The sequence below is a fragment of the Mytilus galloprovincialis genome, chromosome 2 (assembly GCF_965363235.1).
Source record: "Mytilus galloprovincialis chromosome 2, xbMytGall1.hap1.1, whole genome shotgun sequence".
NCBI classification, from domain to species: Eukaryota; Metazoa; Mollusca; class Bivalvia; order Mytilida; family Mytilidae; genus Mytilus; species Mytilus galloprovincialis.
This window is the reverse complement of record NC_134839.1, coordinates 80,621,096-80,639,085: the sequence shown is the minus strand read 5'-3', so window position 1 is coordinate 80,639,085 and position 17,990 is coordinate 80,621,096. Positions and strand designations below refer to the sequence as shown.

At 31.4% G+C, this 17,990-nt stretch overlaps 1 protein-coding gene across 1 annotated transcript; it reads left to right on the top strand.

Moving 5' to 3' along the window:
• The first annotated feature begins 930 nt into the window (after window positions 1–930).
• LOC143062553 (procollagen-lysine,2-oxoglutarate 5-dioxygenase 2-like) lies at window positions 931–17,912 on the top strand. Its single transcript, XM_076234218.1, has 13 exons — window positions 931–985; window positions 4,523–4,617; window positions 4,845–4,981; window positions 5,450–5,564; window positions 6,088–6,139; window positions 9,396–9,508; window positions 9,832–9,895; window positions 10,827–10,921; window positions 13,937–14,038; window positions 14,476–14,607; window positions 16,043–16,164; window positions 16,518–16,619; window positions 17,426–17,912. Exons 1-13 carry the CDS (start codon window positions 931–933, stop codon window positions 17,553–17,555), a joined length of 1,314 nt encoding a protein of 437 aa, XP_076090333.1. The 3' UTR covers window positions 17,556–17,912.
• The last annotated feature ends 78 nt before the right edge of the window (window positions 17,913–17,990 follow it).

The following is a 17,990-nucleotide window of genomic DNA, read 5'->3' as shown; positions in this document are numbered from 1 at the left end:
GTTTAGGAAAGCTTACGGGAAATTATTTTTATAACGGACCACCATTGACACTATTTTCATATACGATATAGCTTTTATACTTACTTAAATGCGCACCGAGGAATTAAGAAAAAAATAAGTTCATCCAATACAGTTTCACATTGAATTGTCATTTTTATATTTTTTTCAATATGTTGCAGAATACCTAGAAGAGGTGTAAAAAAACGAAATTAAAGCATAGTTTACTGGTGTTGATTACCTTACACTAGTACTCTTCTTAAGATTACTGCAATATCTCTCTATATACAAACGATATATCTACCTAACTCATCATACGCTTTATTTCAATTTGTAATGTCAGATCAACTTTTTTGATTTTTCCTTTATATTATCAGCTTATGTTATGGGTGTTTACAATCTTTAATATACCTGATAAATATGTCACCAAGAGAACGTTACTAATCATTGTAATATGTGACCCGCATTCTTATAAACCAACTTTTATTATGAGTAACTTTGAACAGTTTACAAATTTATGAAATGAATGAAATGTCAAAATCATCTAACATGTTCAATATACAATAATTTTCTTGCCTTACGTTTGTGGTAACATCTTTTCAATAGTAAAAACATGTTTCATTTACAACGAACAATATGTTGCAATTGTCTATCATAAGATAACACACGTCATGCACGTATGTTTAATAAAATAGAAAGGGGAATATAATGGATAATTTCTGCATATGTATTTTTGGATTGATATTTGATTTGGGTGTTGCTGTTAGTTCAGATTTAGGTACGTTAATTTGCATTTTTCTGAAGCCAAAAAATCTTCCTCTGTTTTTTTCCCAGTTTTGCCCGTTTTTAATTTGTGTCCAGTATAATGTTTTCGCGTCATAGACCTCCAGAAGTACGAACTTCAACTCCGCAAAGTGATGATGACCCTGAGTGATGACCCTGAGTGATGACAAGTCCGATACCGTGTTCAATGATGACTTTGTTACGGGTATATAAATATTCAGATAGAACAGGATTTGAAACAGTTCACACTAGATATAAGTTTTATTTCTAATAGTAATTATAACTTTTGTGTTAGTATTTAAAACGAAATAATAGGGAATTCCAAATTGTTCCCTGGGATCAAAATTGTTATCAAACATATAGGGTACATATGAATTAACGATTTTTTTTTTAAATTACCTTTTTTATTTTATGTGCGGTATAATCAGTGGCGTAGCTAGGCTATTTTCAAGTGTACGCCCAAACCTCGGCGAGAGGTTTGAGAGTCACAATCGGGTCCAGGTTAAATCATCAACTGGTTGTGGGTTCGAGAGGCCGAGGCCCCCTGAACCTAACGAGTTATTGAGAATGAGATACCATTTCCGTCATTAAAAACTCATCAATAGCAACATCCTTTGGAGTCTAATTTGTTTATCTCTTGTGTTTAATTTATTCATTGTGTTGATTTGGAATCCTAATGGTCAGTGGTTTAAGAGAAAATGTCCAAAGCAGTTACTTTAAAATATATATAAAAGGAGCCGCACTCGATCAAAACCCCTTGTTTGTGTAAATTTCGTTAATGACATGAAGTAATTAATTTGCATAGATGTTCAGGGGTATTATGAAAATTCTTAAAGGGTTCCATGGAACGCTGGTTCTCGCCTGGGATTAATTCCCGCGAAAATAGAATCCATTTATCATTTATAACTACATGTTTTAAAAAATCTTGATCTGGAATATTAACTTCTGTCCGATTTTCATGACAATCTCTAACGGTTTTCAAATTTACCATGTAAAAAATAATAATCTCAGACCGTCTGTTAAATGCGAAAAGATAAGTTCGTCTGTCAACTGATAAGTTAAAAAAAAAATACTTCAAAATTTTACTTCAGACATTAATCATAAAAAAGCTTCAGCCAAAGACTCATAAAATTCGACGAAGGTTTGACAAAGTATTTGGTGTGTAACAAACTTTTACCCCAGACTGTATCTTCTTGTTAACATTAAATAGGTTTTCCTTTTAATCAGTTAAATACTGGAAAATTAAAAATATTATGTATAATTTTATCATTATGCTCTGGATACTCTAAGTCTTTTGATCACAACAAGTTTCTGTACAACTTACGTAAAATTTCATGAAGGTTTGACAAAAGTAATGATATTTAAAAAAATCTTTAACCACATACTAAACCTAAGTAAATGGTGACGACGCCAACGAAAACATTAATGTCGCAGGCTCGATAAAAATGCAAACCACATATAGAACTCAGCAGATAATGAAATGCTTTAAACAAAAGGAAACAAAGTACAATCCCCAGTAGATTCAGACCTTGACAGAAAATGAACAAATATAAAACGGTACCATAAGGCATTTGATTGAAAAGTAAATGTCGTCACTTTTATTTGCAATTAAAAGCTACTGTCTGAGGAGAGATTTACAAGGCTGGTGTGCTTTTAACCAGTTCTTTTTAATTTATTTAGATTAAAAAAAAAAATTTCTTCTCCAAATTCAAGTGTACGCCCGGGCGTTTTGACGTAAACGTAGCTACGCGCCTGATAATGATAAGCGTAAAGATCTCCAGAAGTCCCATCTTCAATACCGTAAGAAATGATGATAAGTATAGCAACGTATCCAATGATGACTTTGTTGATATATTTATATTCAAATAGATTAGAATTTTAACCTATTCACACGAAATAAGTTTAATTGCTACTAATAGTAAAATACATTATAAAAATTCGAATGTTTCGACAAATGTGGAAAAATTAGTTTTGTTTTGCAAATTGTTTTTATTTTAAAACTCACCATGCTTGAAAGTTATATTTTGGAAAAATATTTCATGAGATATCTTGCATAACTATACCTCACGGTATAATTGAGTATTACTAAATCTATTTGTCAAAAAAGATCAAGTTGTGTGAATTCATTCGGTTTTTTTCGTCAAAATCGACATGTGAATAACCTTGACAAATGACCGTCCGGTGAAAAACCTATTATTCGTTCATCGCCGGTAATTAACCTTAATATTCATTCGTTGCCCATATTTTATTGGATATGGTAAATGATGGCAATTGCGGTCGTATGTCGGGGAATATCCAAATTGACGAGGGTAATTCCCCTCGGGCTAAAGCCCTTGTCAATGTTGACTATGTTGGATACCCCCTCTTCTGATAGCTATATTGTATGTAGTTTATAAGTTGTAGTTGAAATTATATAAGACATCTTATTTACTTTATTACATATTTTCTTAATTTTATAAGATGTCTTAAAAATGAAATAGATATAAAAACAGACTGCCATAGGATACAGAAGGTTTCCGATGATGTGATAAAAAACGCAAAAAGAAAACAGCGATTTCATGTAAGAAAGATTGTTTATTCTGTGCACGAAACATAATACATTTATCATCTAGTAGTATTCACAGATTCGATATGATATAGTTTTTGTCTTTATTGTTGTGTTCTGAATTGGGAATATTATACTATAGTATAATAATCCCAGGTTCTGAATGAATGAATGAATGTTTTTTTTTTCAAAAATCTTGAATCTGCAAAACCAAAATTAAAGTACTTAAACTACATGCATGAGAAGACAACAGACAACATAGTATATGATATTATTGCAAATGTAAATAAGTTATACAACCTCAGAGATCTTATATTCCATGCAGCATATTTAAATATTTTCATAATTTTGATTTTAAGAAACTTGCTAGACGCTTGCAGTAGGTACACAAGTTTATGCTGAATAGGCCAAGAATAATACTACTTTTGTAATCAGTGTCCGCACATATCTATTTATGCGTGTCTATCACATTAGACAAAACACATGAAGAAGTAAAACAATACAAAATGATGCCAGAGGATTCTTGTAGCTTAATGAAGTTAAAAGGTTGATGAAGAAATCTGCTGACATAGAATTTATGTTTATAAATACACGATACCATCGACCTCTGCATGTATATTTTAATCTGTTGATTGGTCAGCAAAATATGGAATGTGTACTCACAAATGTTGTTTAACGTAATTAACCGTCACCATATATGTTTCCGTGTATGGTTTAAATGGTCCCTTTTTTTTATTTGCAAATTGAGAATTTAATATTTTTGCCAGATATTTGCACATCATGGTAGTTGCTTGGGTCGACGTAGTACATTTTATTCCTTTCCATAAGGTTTTCAAGATACCTACCGTTAATATAAAAGCAAACAAACAAAACAAAAAAAGAATTATGAAAAAAATATTTAGAGGGAGAGAAAACAACCCGTGCTATGCACCTCATTTGATGTTATTTTTTTTCTGTGTCTCTTGTCCAGTTTGGCTAATGTATATGACAATTGCTACTGTATAACTTTTGAAATCATAAGTCAGGACAAGAGACGCAGGAAAAAAAAAAGTCCTTATTTTAACATACTTTTGTTGGATATTGCATGGCGAACACAGCAATTGTGAAATAATGACTTCGAAAAAACTTCATGTTCTATATACTCGTCAGTTATGTCGTTTATGACAATTTTATTATAGTTTATTCTGATAATTTCAGAGCTATTGGCTGTGGTAATAACAGCAGGGGAAACAGATGCTGAAAAACTAAGAAGATATGAATTGTCAGCCGAAACGAACAAAATAAAATACAAGGTATGATTATAACCATTTTCTCAGTAAGTGTTACAATTGGACAAAATAATGTCAATGAAAATATTATCGTCCATAGACACCTCTTCAAGAGCCACAAAATTAAATGTGTCTTTTCCTTGCTAGGATGTTTACAGATAGTTTCTCATAAAACTTTGCCGATTTTGACATGGATTGCTTTGAAATTCTGAAAAAAAACCACTATGACAAAACATATTTCTTTACACTAGGTTTTCGACATTCAGCAGCCATGGAGAAACTATGATGTAGTGGTGTATACAGAAGGTGGTTATAAAGTAAACGTATTGAAAGAAAATCTTGAAGAGTATACCATGAAAGAAAATCTTGTTATTTTGATCACAGATAGGTACGTCTTGTATGTAGTGGCATTATTTCTATTATGACACAAGAAAAAGCAATTTAAATCTATAAAACATTTTGCACTTTTAAGATTTGTTTGTTGGTCAAAATATGACGAAGCAGAAAATTCAATTCTGATTTTACAGAAGTGATAAATATTTTAAAACAAAGTTGGTATGATGCAACGAACATCAGAAACCATATCGGTAAATGCAGAGGTACAATCAAAACATCATCGACATTAAATATAAGCATAGTCAAAGATAAAAAAAACAAAAGTCATGGCATTCGGCTGTGTTTTCAACAGTACTCAGTACGTAATGCTGATATATATATATATACCAATTAAGAAAGACAAAGTTCCGTTAGAATTTTCACACAAATGGTTTAAATGTTTTGTGTAAAGCTATGTTTCCAACTTGTCTACGTGTAATGTATTTTTCATTTGTGTAGAGCTCTACTTATTTTCTTTTAGTCCAGACTCTGTCATTTTGGATTCTTCGAAGGAAATTTTAAAGAGATTTAAGAGGTTTGATGCCCGTATTGTCTTTGCTACCGACAATTCATGCTGGCCTAAGAACCAAATAAAGGTAATTGCATATAATATGCACAAAGGCATATAGGAAGTTTATGAGTCTTTACCGTTTATCTCTGAAGGATGATGGCTATTGCATTTTATGAATGTCACTAAAAATACATGTGTATGTAATATAAGACAATAGAATCGTTGGCGCTCAACGTAAGTAACTTTAAGACATTTGGCCGTTGAAAAAATGACCGATCCGTGTTAAAATTAAACTAGTAAACGGATGATAAGATATCAGTAAAGGTTAAATATAACGTTTACTTGTTTTTTTTTAATGATTTTTTTTCTGCCGCAGAAGTTCTATCAATTGAAAACAAGCATTTCAGGAGTTAGCTTACGGGAATGCAGCATACAAAAGTGAGTGGTACTAAAAATTAGAGAAGGTAAGATCAGGATATTTTTTTGTCCAATTGAAATTGTAACTTTGATTAAACAAAAAGCGTTCTTTTAATTATATATGTATTTGATTGTTTTTTTTGTTTAGCTTTTGCAATGTTGACAGTAATTGCCGATTTCTATATTTTCAGTCACAATATCCTTCCGTTGGTACATTTGACAATAGATATCTTAGTGCTGGAGGTTTGTTTGATATACAATTGGTCAATAGTATTGATTTTTTTTATAGAACTGCTTAATTGCAAACTTATCCGCTCTTACACACCCTGGTTTCCTTATATAATATGATTATTAAAACCGTATGTGCAGGGTTGTTACCCTAAGATCTTTATTTTCGGATTCAATATGTTGTGAGCATCAAATCAAAATTCCGACTTTCCCTCTTGATTCTAGTATATTTGCCGATACAATTTGAATGGTGAAAAATTGGGAGTTTTTGTGTTCAAGCTAAAAGGTAAACAACCTTAGACACATGCCGAATTGTTTAACAATTGAGAACATACTTAACATGTATTCATTTAATTTGAGTGTAGTCTTCTGCGAGGGGGGGCAAGGGGTTTAACTGTTATGCTGTTATGGGGCAATTTAATTCTTTGTTATCTGTTATTTTGAAAATATTTTCGCTGTTAGCTGTTATTGTCTTATTCTTTGTTAGCTGTTATTGGGCTTTTAGTTTTTTTTGTTATCTGTTATTGTGATAATGTATTTGCTGTTAACTGTTATTGAAAATTGGAATGTTAGCATTTTTTTTGACAGTCAATATTCGGTATAAATTGAAGATCATTGGCCATTGGGGTCTACCACTACTAATATGTTTGTCCCGTATTCAGATATTCAGAGAAGGATTCCTTTAACATATACCCATCACAGAAGTGAGGTCCAGGACAATTCAAGTATATCTTATGATTATCCTTTGTAATAAATTCCATTTTTTTATGAATGTGTATTTAGAATTATCTTAATTTTTTGTATGAGAATAATGTTCCTTGTTTTCCGTACGAACATATTAAATTAAAACAATTCTTAATATGACCAAAAGGAAACATATGGCCAGGAATAATCTGACAAGGATCTCAATTAAGGACTAGGTCCTAACAACCACTTAACCTTTTATATAATATGGTACATAGACTCAGCTCTGTAATTCTTTTCAAAGCAGAACCAAATGCATTGTACAATGAAAGTTCCAACCATGTACTTGGGTCCGAAACTGCACATAACTCATTACAAACAAAGATTTATTTCGTTTAAAGCCATTGTTTCCCTACTAAACTATGTATTCTACTTACTAGTACACTTGGTACAATCAAAAACCTCAGCTGATAAAAAATTGTTCAAATAAGGCCTTTGAAAATAGTGGAATAAATTGCTGTTAGAGTGTCAAAATTCGTTCGACGTACTTGATAAATTGGATGCTTATAATTGGTTTTTTTTTTTATTTTTCTACCCTATATACCACTTTGCCTCATAGTTTTATTAAGAAAAATTCACACACCTCATTAAATGGTCATTTAGAAAAAGTCAGAATATTCAAACTCTTTGAAAATCTTTTAGGTCACTATTTTTATTAGCAACAAAGTGAGCTTCAGTCAATATATATAAACAATACACCAACGTTTCATGAGAACTACTGAAAACATTTTTGTGTTAATGTCTGAAAACTGGAAAAGGGGTCCCCTTTTTAATTAATAAAACCCGTTAACTCGGAAACGTAAAATCTAAAATTTATAAAAATTGAAAGTTAGCTCATGTTAATAGATATAAACAATTCACCAAAATTCCTTGCTTTGTGAAAGCATTTTTGAGATATTATCAGAAAACTGAAAAAAAACACCAATTTTATTGAATAAAAACCCATTACCCAGAAACTTAAAATCTAAAATTTATATAAAAAAAGGGAGCTCACGTCAATAGATATAAACAATTTCCCAAAGTTTAATGCAAATGGTTAAAGAGTTTTTGAGTTAATGTCCGACATGTTGACATCAGACGGACAACAGTATACCATAATACGTTCCGTAAACGAGCGTATAAAAAATATTATAATATATTGAGTAGTAATTTAAACACATTCAAATGCATTACAAAGGATTATATCCGTAATAAGAAATACTGATTTGTCAAAGACCGAATTATTCTAATATTTCATTTACTGTTATCTGTTTTTGTCCATTTTAATTCCTTGTTATCTGTTATGAGCCAAATCAATTTGCGGCTTTGCTGTTATTCGGACCCCCCTTGCCCCCCTCTTCTGCCTCTTGAGTTTTTACAAGTACAATTATTTTGTATATTCACATTTATATTACATGATACAATCTATTTTGAATAATGACTTCTTTTTTTGTCCTATTCCAGATTACTATTTAAAATATGTTATTAGAATAAAGCTTTGGAATGGTTGTGTTTTCAATTAAATGAATAACTGTAAAAACAAACGAAATACTGTGAAAATGGAGTTGAATGGAATTGAATTATTCAACACCCACGACATAGGAAGACAGAAAATGAAACTAACAAATTAAACAAAAAGAAAGAAAGAAAGAAAGAAAACATGATGAAAAGAAAGAAAATCTAAAATTTTGATAGTAGCGATTTAAATCATTAATAAAACCATACAATAAACAAGAATGTGTCCACAGTACACGGATGCCCCAATCGTACTATAATTTTTTATGTTTAGTGGACCGTGAAATTGGCATAAATTCTCTGATTTTGCATTTAAATTAGAATGATCATATCATAGGGAACATGTGTACTAAGTTTCAAGTTGATTGGACTTCAACAAGTTCATCAAAAACTACCTTGACCAAAAACTTTAACCTGATATTTGCTCTATTATTTTCTACTTTTACCGTGGAATTGGGGTCAAAACTCTAATTTGGCATTAAAATTAGAAAGATCATATCATAGGGCACATGTGTGGTAAGTTTCAAGTTGATTTGACTTCAACTTCATCAAAAACTATTTTGACCAAAAAATTAAACCTGAAGCGGGACAGACGAACGGACGAACGGACGAACAGACCAGAAAACATGATGCCCCTCTACTATCGTAGGTGGGGCATAAAAACGAACACAATAGCGAAAGATATACTAAGTAATAGAAACAAGAATGTGTTCATAGTCACAGATGCTCTACTCGCACGATCCTTTTCTATATTCAGTGGACCGTGAAATTTGGATCAAAACTCTAATTTGGTATAAAAGTAAGGAAGTTCAAATCATAAGAAACATGTGTACTAAGTATCAAGTTGATTGGACTTCAACTTCACTCCAAAACTATCTTGACCAAAACCCTGAAGCGGGACAGACGGACGAACGGACGAACAGACGTACAGACCGAAAAAAAGAATGCCCCTAAGTGGGACTTAAAAAGATTATAAGAAAAGCAAAAAAGATGTAGCAGATATTTAAATCGGTTTTCTTATTTTCTGTTCCAGCTTTTATTGGATATGCGAAAGACATCTTTAACATGGTGAATCATCGAACGATTAATGATATGGAAAGTGACCAACTGTATTATTCTGAAATATTTGTTAACAACGAGCTTCGAGTAGGTTCAGTGGCTGTATATTAAAGGATTAAAGGGTACAATAGGGAATAGATATCATATAATAGCTTAGATTTAAATAATTAGGGATGTTCATTTTGAAATAAGGAAATGTTAAATTATAAAAGTTCGCCTGTATCACGAATAGATCTTTGCACTTACTCTTTGTTCTTTTATCTTTTCTTTAAGAAATTTTATTTATTATCGAAGAAGATAAATGAATAAGCGTTTAACATTATATAAAATATATGAAAATATATACAACTTTCGTATGTTAAAACATTTACAATATTTTGAAAACTTTAAAATTCAATGACAATTTTCAGAGCAAATGGAATATAAAACTTGACAGGAAGACATCTTTTTTTCAAAACATGCGTGCAAACAAAGGTAAGTTATGGATTGATCTATAATAATATCAAAATGAATAATTTTTATAAAAAAAACCTTAATAATAATTATAATATTTTTTCATTACAGATCTTCTATAAAAGCATGCAACGCAAACCTTTGATCAACATGCTTACTATGTTTACTTGGATATTTGCAAACAATAGGTAAGCGGAGTTTCAGTCTGTTTTATATATACTGGGATTTGATTAGACAATAAAAAATTGACATGCAATGAAGTTAATGTTTATTGTCCAATCAAATTCCAGCATATAGCAAACAGACTGACTCTGACAACCTACCTTTTGTTTACAAACATCAAAACAAACATAGTAAGCACGATGATCAAAGGTTTGCTTTGCATACTTGTATAGAAGAACTGTAAATATTTTCTTTCAAATCGTAGATAATAACATTGGTATTCATCAATCACAAAGAATGAACTGTATCAAAACTGTTTTGAAAAAAGTAAAATCACAAAAAATCTGAACTTAGAGGAAAATCAATTCGGAAAGTCCATAATCACATGGCAAAATAAAAAAACAAAACGTATCAAAAACGAATGGACAAGAACTGTCATATTCCTGACTTGGTACAGGCATTTTCAAATGCAGAAAATGGTGGATTAAACCTGGTTGAAAACAACTCCTAATTTATTTATTTTTTTGGTATTGTTTTAACGGATAGACCACGATACGCTTATTTTCACTAAAACAATATGTAGTGTACATACCAAAACGTATCCCAAGTTTCGCAGTTAACTGAACATGAAAATGGAAAATAACCAGGTGTCATATCGATACAAAGACTTGTCGTTTTATGTTTGTTTTTTGTTTTTATTTTTTGTTTTGTCTTCTTTTGGAAATCTCCTTTTTTGGTGACAATTTCATTAGGAAGACTCCATTTTAAAAGGTTGAATTCTGTTTTACAGAAACATTAGAGATGAAACACAGAGACTACAATTACATATATAACAGGAGATTTACAACAAGACCAGTTATTATTTACGACAGTGGACCTATTAAGGTAACATATAGCATAGAACTTTGTTAGCAATATAATCTTTTTTTCCAAAAATAACATCAGGATATTTTGACATTTGAAACTGTTTTTACAGTAAATTTGTTAAATAAAACCGACCAAGAATTATATACAGGTCGAAGAAACTTTTTGATAAAAATGATTTAAAAGTTTTATGAAGGGATAGAGTCAGGAATTCCAATAAACGGCCCTCTACAGGTTTACTTTTCAATATTGAATTGTTTGAGTAAATATTGTGTGATTGTTTTGCAAAAAGTAATATTTTTGAAAGTTATATAAGAGCAGTTGTATATCTGCCTCGATCATTATTCATAAATGTATAATTCTGAAACAGTAATATTGTTATTTGTATGGAGAGTTGTCTCATTGGCACTCACACCACATCTTCCTATATCTATAGATTTCATTTAATGCATTTCACTAGAAATGTGTCAATTTGTCGACATCTTTTATGATATGACATGTTGCACCATCACTCGCCCAACCAATATTTTAGTTTAAAAGTAAAGAATACAACACATAGAGAATATTTTAACAACCATAATAAAACCATTTGTGGGCGAAATGTAGCGCCACTGTTTTTTTTTTCTCTATAAAAACAAACTATTTAGAAATTATTTTTCTGTTTTTTACTGAAATAGTTACCATTTTATGCTTTTCAATCACTTGTTTTATTTACAAGGCACCTGACGAGGAGGTAAGTTGTTGAAATTTCAATCACTATTATGTTTCAATTCTGCTATCTCTTCAAGATCAAAGGACAAGGTTCACTTTTTGCAAAATATGGCCTTGAATTTCAACTTTATTAGAAAACATAAGTAAGACACACCTATGGTTTTCAACGTATCTATTTCAAACACATTAAAGCTAGGTACAGCAAATATCTTCATAGGAGTATAATTTATAGACTTAAAAGTTGGCGATATAGTCTATAAAAAGGTGATATTGTGCAATTTTCGAATTTTATATGGGGTTCGTGTTGCTTATTCTTTAGTTTTCTATGTTGTGTCATGTGTACTATTGTTTGTCTGTTTGTCTTTTTCATTTTTAGCAGTGGCGTTGTCAGTTTATTTTCGATTTATGAGTTTAAGTGTCCCTCTGGTATCTTTCGTCCCTCTTTAATAGCTGTAAGAAGCAAATGTTGGCTGCAGTTAATCACAACTGATTTGTAACCAGACGGTGCAAAGGTTTATATAGAATCCCTAGACCCATACAAATTATAAATAAGAAAAAATAATTATTATATAATGACAAAATTAATGGAAACATTGGACCAATACTGAAGTAACACTTGTCAATTTTAAATATCGTAGTTAGGGTAGTAGACGACCATTTGAAATTCCGGGGGGGGGGGGGGGGGGAGGAGGATTTGTTTTGGATCGGTTATTTATTTTTGTAAACTGAGAGGACAGATTATCTGCTTTCTGCACTATTGAAGCAAGACTTTTCATTTCCATTAAAGCAAGGGACTGATTATTTATTTTCACAACTATATTTTTAATATTCGAAAACATACAATTTTTAAATATTTGCTTATTAAATAATACATGTATAGTCAAGTCATTATGTACCATTTAATCTGAATTAATCCTCCTACTCTGCAGAAATGAATCTTCTATATTCCTACACAGTATTAAAGTTTGGTTGTAACTAAGCATGGTTCGCCGAGCGGAGCGATGCAAATTTTGTTTTAAGGGTTTTGGAACTGCTGAAGGCCCAAGAAGGTATAGAACAAATGATGCAAAATCATGCTTTCCGGGTGTTCCCCAGATCCTTTCTTGATCTGAAAATGCAAGTACTGTTTTAATAATATTTTGACAATATTTTGGTCTCAAAGCAAAATGTATACATTCAGTGCAAGACTTAAGTTTCTAGGGACAACATCAAAAGACCAATATACATGATAAAGCAAAAATGTAATTCACATAGTTAAGTCTGTGGCCGCTGTTTTTTTTTTAAACTCATGATCTATTTAATAACAAAATCACTATATTACAAAATGAATGCAACACTAACAGAATACAGAAGGGCAATCAATGAACAAAAACAAATAAATAAGAAACATTGATCCCAAAAAATCAAGGACCAAGGGATACCTCTGAGGTAGAACAGAACTTGCTTCTTGCAAGGCACTCACCGTGAACACATTTTTTTTAAGCATTTGGTTTTGAAATTTCCTACATGAGGCATTTGCCTCAATGTAGTTACGGCCCTGAAATAAAAGTGAGGTAAGTGTTCCTGAGACAATATACCTCAAGTTAAATGAAACCAATTTTCAGACATTTCAAGTATATTTAAATAAAAATTATACTTTTATTATTAAAAGATTTGGGAAGTGTTTCCTGATTTTTTTGTGGAAAAAAGATGAATTGATGAAGAATCTGGTGCCATCTCATACTTTCGATTAGACCTGCTGAGTTATTTATTTTCAATACAAGTCAGGGAATTTATTTTCAAACTACCACAGAACAAACCGTTTATTTTTTTGATTATCAAGGCTGAGTTATTTATTTTCAAAATCCTCCTGCCCCCCCCCCCCCCCCAGAATATCAAATGATCGTCCCCTCATTACTGCAATGAGGTAAACATATTATTGGTAGGTTTCTTCGTATTAATAGTTATATTTCATAACTTTTTTTATTTTAGATTTGTAGTACTTAAGCCAGATTAAGAAACATATTAAAATATAATGAGGAATACCAAAATAAAAAATGAGAGCTGTTCTATCACTACCAATGAGAAAACTTGTTCAAATACCATGGATGTAAGCAACTGAAGGTCATCGTACGACCTTCGACACCATATCCTCCAAACCAACGTCGCCTTGCTATAAGATATGATTTTGTTTAGTTCAGCAGTGATGATTTTTGTCACCACTTCAATACCAAAAGTTATCAATAGAATGAACAACATGTTGACGACAAAACAGATCACGCATGTAAACCTGTAATAAATATAAATATTATACACTTTCAAATTTCTCATACGACTAATTTACAGGGTAAATTTCTTAGAATAGCTGACTACTTGACGGGTGCGTGGACATCTAGTAGAGGATGTCTTTCTTGTGCAAAGAACAGAATAAATCTAAATAACTTTGAGGTAAAGAATTCTATCTTTTTTTGTTATAAACAACACGCATGTATATGTATGCTTGTTGTCTAAAATATAGAATATAGGAATTTCTGTCTAGAATATCTGTTATATCGACTTATACAAGATATTGTACATATATATTTGATGAAAATAAGATAGAAAGTTTTACAAATGATTTTCATGTCTTTTTGTCATATACTCTGTGCTTTGGAGATTTGCACATATGGGAAAATATCGCAAAGCAATCACGTCGTTCCAAAACTTGACAAAAAAGGACAATTAAGAAAAATAAACATTTCATGATAAAATTGAGAATGGAAATGGGGAATGTGTCAAAGAGACAACAACCCGACCAAAGAACAGACAACAGCAGAAGGTCACCAACATGTTAATGAACACGTTTTATTTATTGTTTCTATTATTTAAGTATCCCTCTATTTTAGGAAGATGCTTACCCTAATGTTCAGTTATCTGTTTTTATCGACGAACCAACACCATTCATTACTGAGGCTATGGAACTGATTGGTGATCTTGATTATCCAAAATCAAAAATGAATTTATTTGTATATGTACATGTAAGTTCAAAATGTGCGTACATGGCACACAGTTGTATGACAGAATAGATACTGGTTGACTACACAAATTATGTGAAATAGGGAAAATATGGTATTCTTATGTCAAAGAACTTGCATTCAGATGGGACATACATGTTTTAATGTTTTGTTGTGTTTAAATATTCACTCTCATCATACATAAATGGTAGGATAAGAAAGTCATATACCCGTTCAATCTTTTTTCATAATGGCACCCTTTCCTTGTACAGAAAAACATATGAGCATTAAGGATGTTAGATAGTAAAGAGTTCATCGTTTTACTCACAACAAACACTTCAAAAGTTAGAAAAAAGTAAATTAACATAAGTACCACAAAACTCCAAGGAAAATGCAAAATGGAAAGTCCCTTATCACATGGCAAAATCAAAAGCGCAAACAATTTAAACAAACCGAAAACAACTGGCATATTCCTGACTTGGTTTATGCGTTTCCTTGTGTATAAAAAGGTGGATTAAACCTGTTTTATAGTTAGCTGGACATCTCGCTTGTATGAGTGTCTATATTGAAAAATACGGTGTGAAAAAACCCAGACATAAGTGATCAGAAAAGAACACGATAAAATGAAAGGAAATACTAAAAGGGCGATACGTATGCATTTCGTTTGTAAATCACAATTAAATTCCATCATGAATAATTCAGCAGCATTTTGTTCATCGATATTGAGAATGAAATCAAATTTTAAACATCTTCAATAAGGAATTGTTTCGATCTAGACGAAGGGCGGGACATTTGTCCTGTCACATGAAAAAAGATGACAATTGTTATAGCGACAGATACCTTGTCTTACAAAATACCAAAATGCAAACTCTTAAAAAATTATGTTCACGGTTTTTAATATGCATTGAACGCCAAACTGTCCTGATATATGCATCTGATTTAAACATTCTGACAGGACATGGCCAACACAGCCAAACAATTGTCTCGTTTCGAATGGGAGCCCTTTTTTTTAAATTTCCGATGGTAACTTCGAGATTGCTTACATGAGCGTTGATAATTTTACACGGCGTAATTGGTCTTTGAAATTAAATTTGACGAGAAACCTGTCTTTGTCTCATTGTGGTTTCCATAATCCCGTTCACCATTGTTTGCGTTAATTTCTATCAGATATCAGTTTAGCGAGTGATTTTTACTTGTCATGATAAAGACGACGAGTTTCATCAATGGACCAAGAGAAATCTGGATAACAACCGGGGCTGGTGTAAGTTCGCCTTCTTTATTATGAATTGCGCTTGAGCTCATAAGTTTTATTTTTGTAATTTTATTAAAACTGTTGTTTTTGTCGTTTTTTTTTTGTCTTTTTTTAAAGAGTTTTTATCATGGTGGTTTATTTTTGACTCAGATCAACGATTTGTATTTTATATTTTTATAAGTAAACTTGATTTGATCAAATTTTTAGGATGAATTCCATTATAAAGATGTTGAAATATTTATTTCTAACGTTGGATCGGAATATAACTCAATGACAATTGTCAACCATGAAGATAAAATGTCCGTTTCACAAGCAAGAAATTGGGCTTTGTAAGTAAATATCATAGTTGTAATTTCTGTCTTTCGATTATATGGAAAAAATAAATAAAGTACCGAACTCAAGGAAAATTCAAAATGGATAGCCCGTATCAAATGGTAAAATCAGCTTAAACACATCAAACGAACTGAAGTTATTTTACTGTTTACTCAAAAAGCCATTTTTAGAATATATCAAACGGAGAAGAACTGATTTTTGAAGACTATACGTGTAATATTCGCCAATACGAATTTAGTAAAATGATATTCTAGGAAATGACCAATACTACATCTGTATTACTAGAGTATGTGGATGAATATGATATAATCTGGTTTTTTTCTATATAATATGTTGTTTCACATTACAGACTAATGTGTAAGCAAAGGAAATGTGATTACTATTTTGCCATAGAAGGCCATGTTCATCTTACTGATCCTCGCACTTTGAAGGATCTCATCGAGCATAACAGGTTAGTTATTATATATTTACCTTGCATGTTTGTATCTGAGATCACCTCAAGATTTCAGTGGGGTTTTGGTGTTGCTCAGTCTTCAGTTATTTTTGTTGTGTTTTGTGTACTATTAGTCTTATTTCTTTTGCTATGGCGTTGTCTGCCGATTTTGACATATACGCTGAATGTCCCTCTGGTATCATCCGTCCCTCTTTTTATGTTCAGAATGTTAGATTAAACATACATTTCAAATTCCATCCAAACGACCATAACTTTCATTATGACTTTGATACTTCTTCTTAAATTGAAAAAAGCGTATGATATGTTCAACGATATGTGTGTTCAGGCAAATCAACCACCAGGGGACACGAGACCAAAGATGAAAGGTTTACAAAACCAAAAAGTTTGAACGCATAAAATCAAAGGACTTGCATCAACAGACTTAAAAGTCAAGAACTGTGTTACATCAACTTTGACAGTTGGCGTTGTAATCTTTTTATAACAAGTACATAGTACATGAAATGCATTGGACGTGAAGAAACATGTTTTAATTTAGTATTTTCTTTAACTTCTGTCAGGAGTAAACGACTTTCAATTGATTAAGTGTTAGATGAATTTAATATAAACGATACCAACAGGCTCGTTGCGCCATCTTTTGTTAATGATTGAGGGTAGTATTCATATATACACCACATACATATACCTTAATTTATTTCATTTTGTTAAATTTGAATGCCTTTTTACTTTTTATAGATACAGGGATTTTTCGGTTAAATGATATGAATTTATGAATTCATGAAATTTACAAGCGTAATACTTTACAGAACTGTTATTGCCCCACTTTTGGTTCGACATAACGAGATATGGTCAAACTTCTGGGGCGCTCGAAGTAACGACGGATATTACGAAAGATCTGATGACTACATAGACATAGTAGAATATGTAAAAAAGTAAGTACAGTCATTAAGGTGAAGGTGGTAAATACCAGGCTTATAACTCTGAATGTTGATCAGATATTATCATAGTATGAGTTACATCTTCGAAGTTAAATTCTTGTAAACGTGTAAACTCATATGTGTTTTTCACAGTATTTCATTGTTTCTTTTTAATTTTGTTTTAAAGTAACACGAGAAAAATAATTCAGAGGGAGTATTGATGATTTCGACTGATTATTACCAATAAAAGAAGTTTTATTATAATATTTGTATTCTAGATTTTATTAGCCAGTTTAATTTTTTCAATAGAATAAGCCGTTCGGAAAATACTTACAAGATAATTTTAAATAACAGTTCTTATATACAAAAATGTATTTTCCCTATACAGGGGATTATGGAACGTGCCACACATAACTAGTGCTTATTTGATAAATGGTTCTTGTATAGATCAATT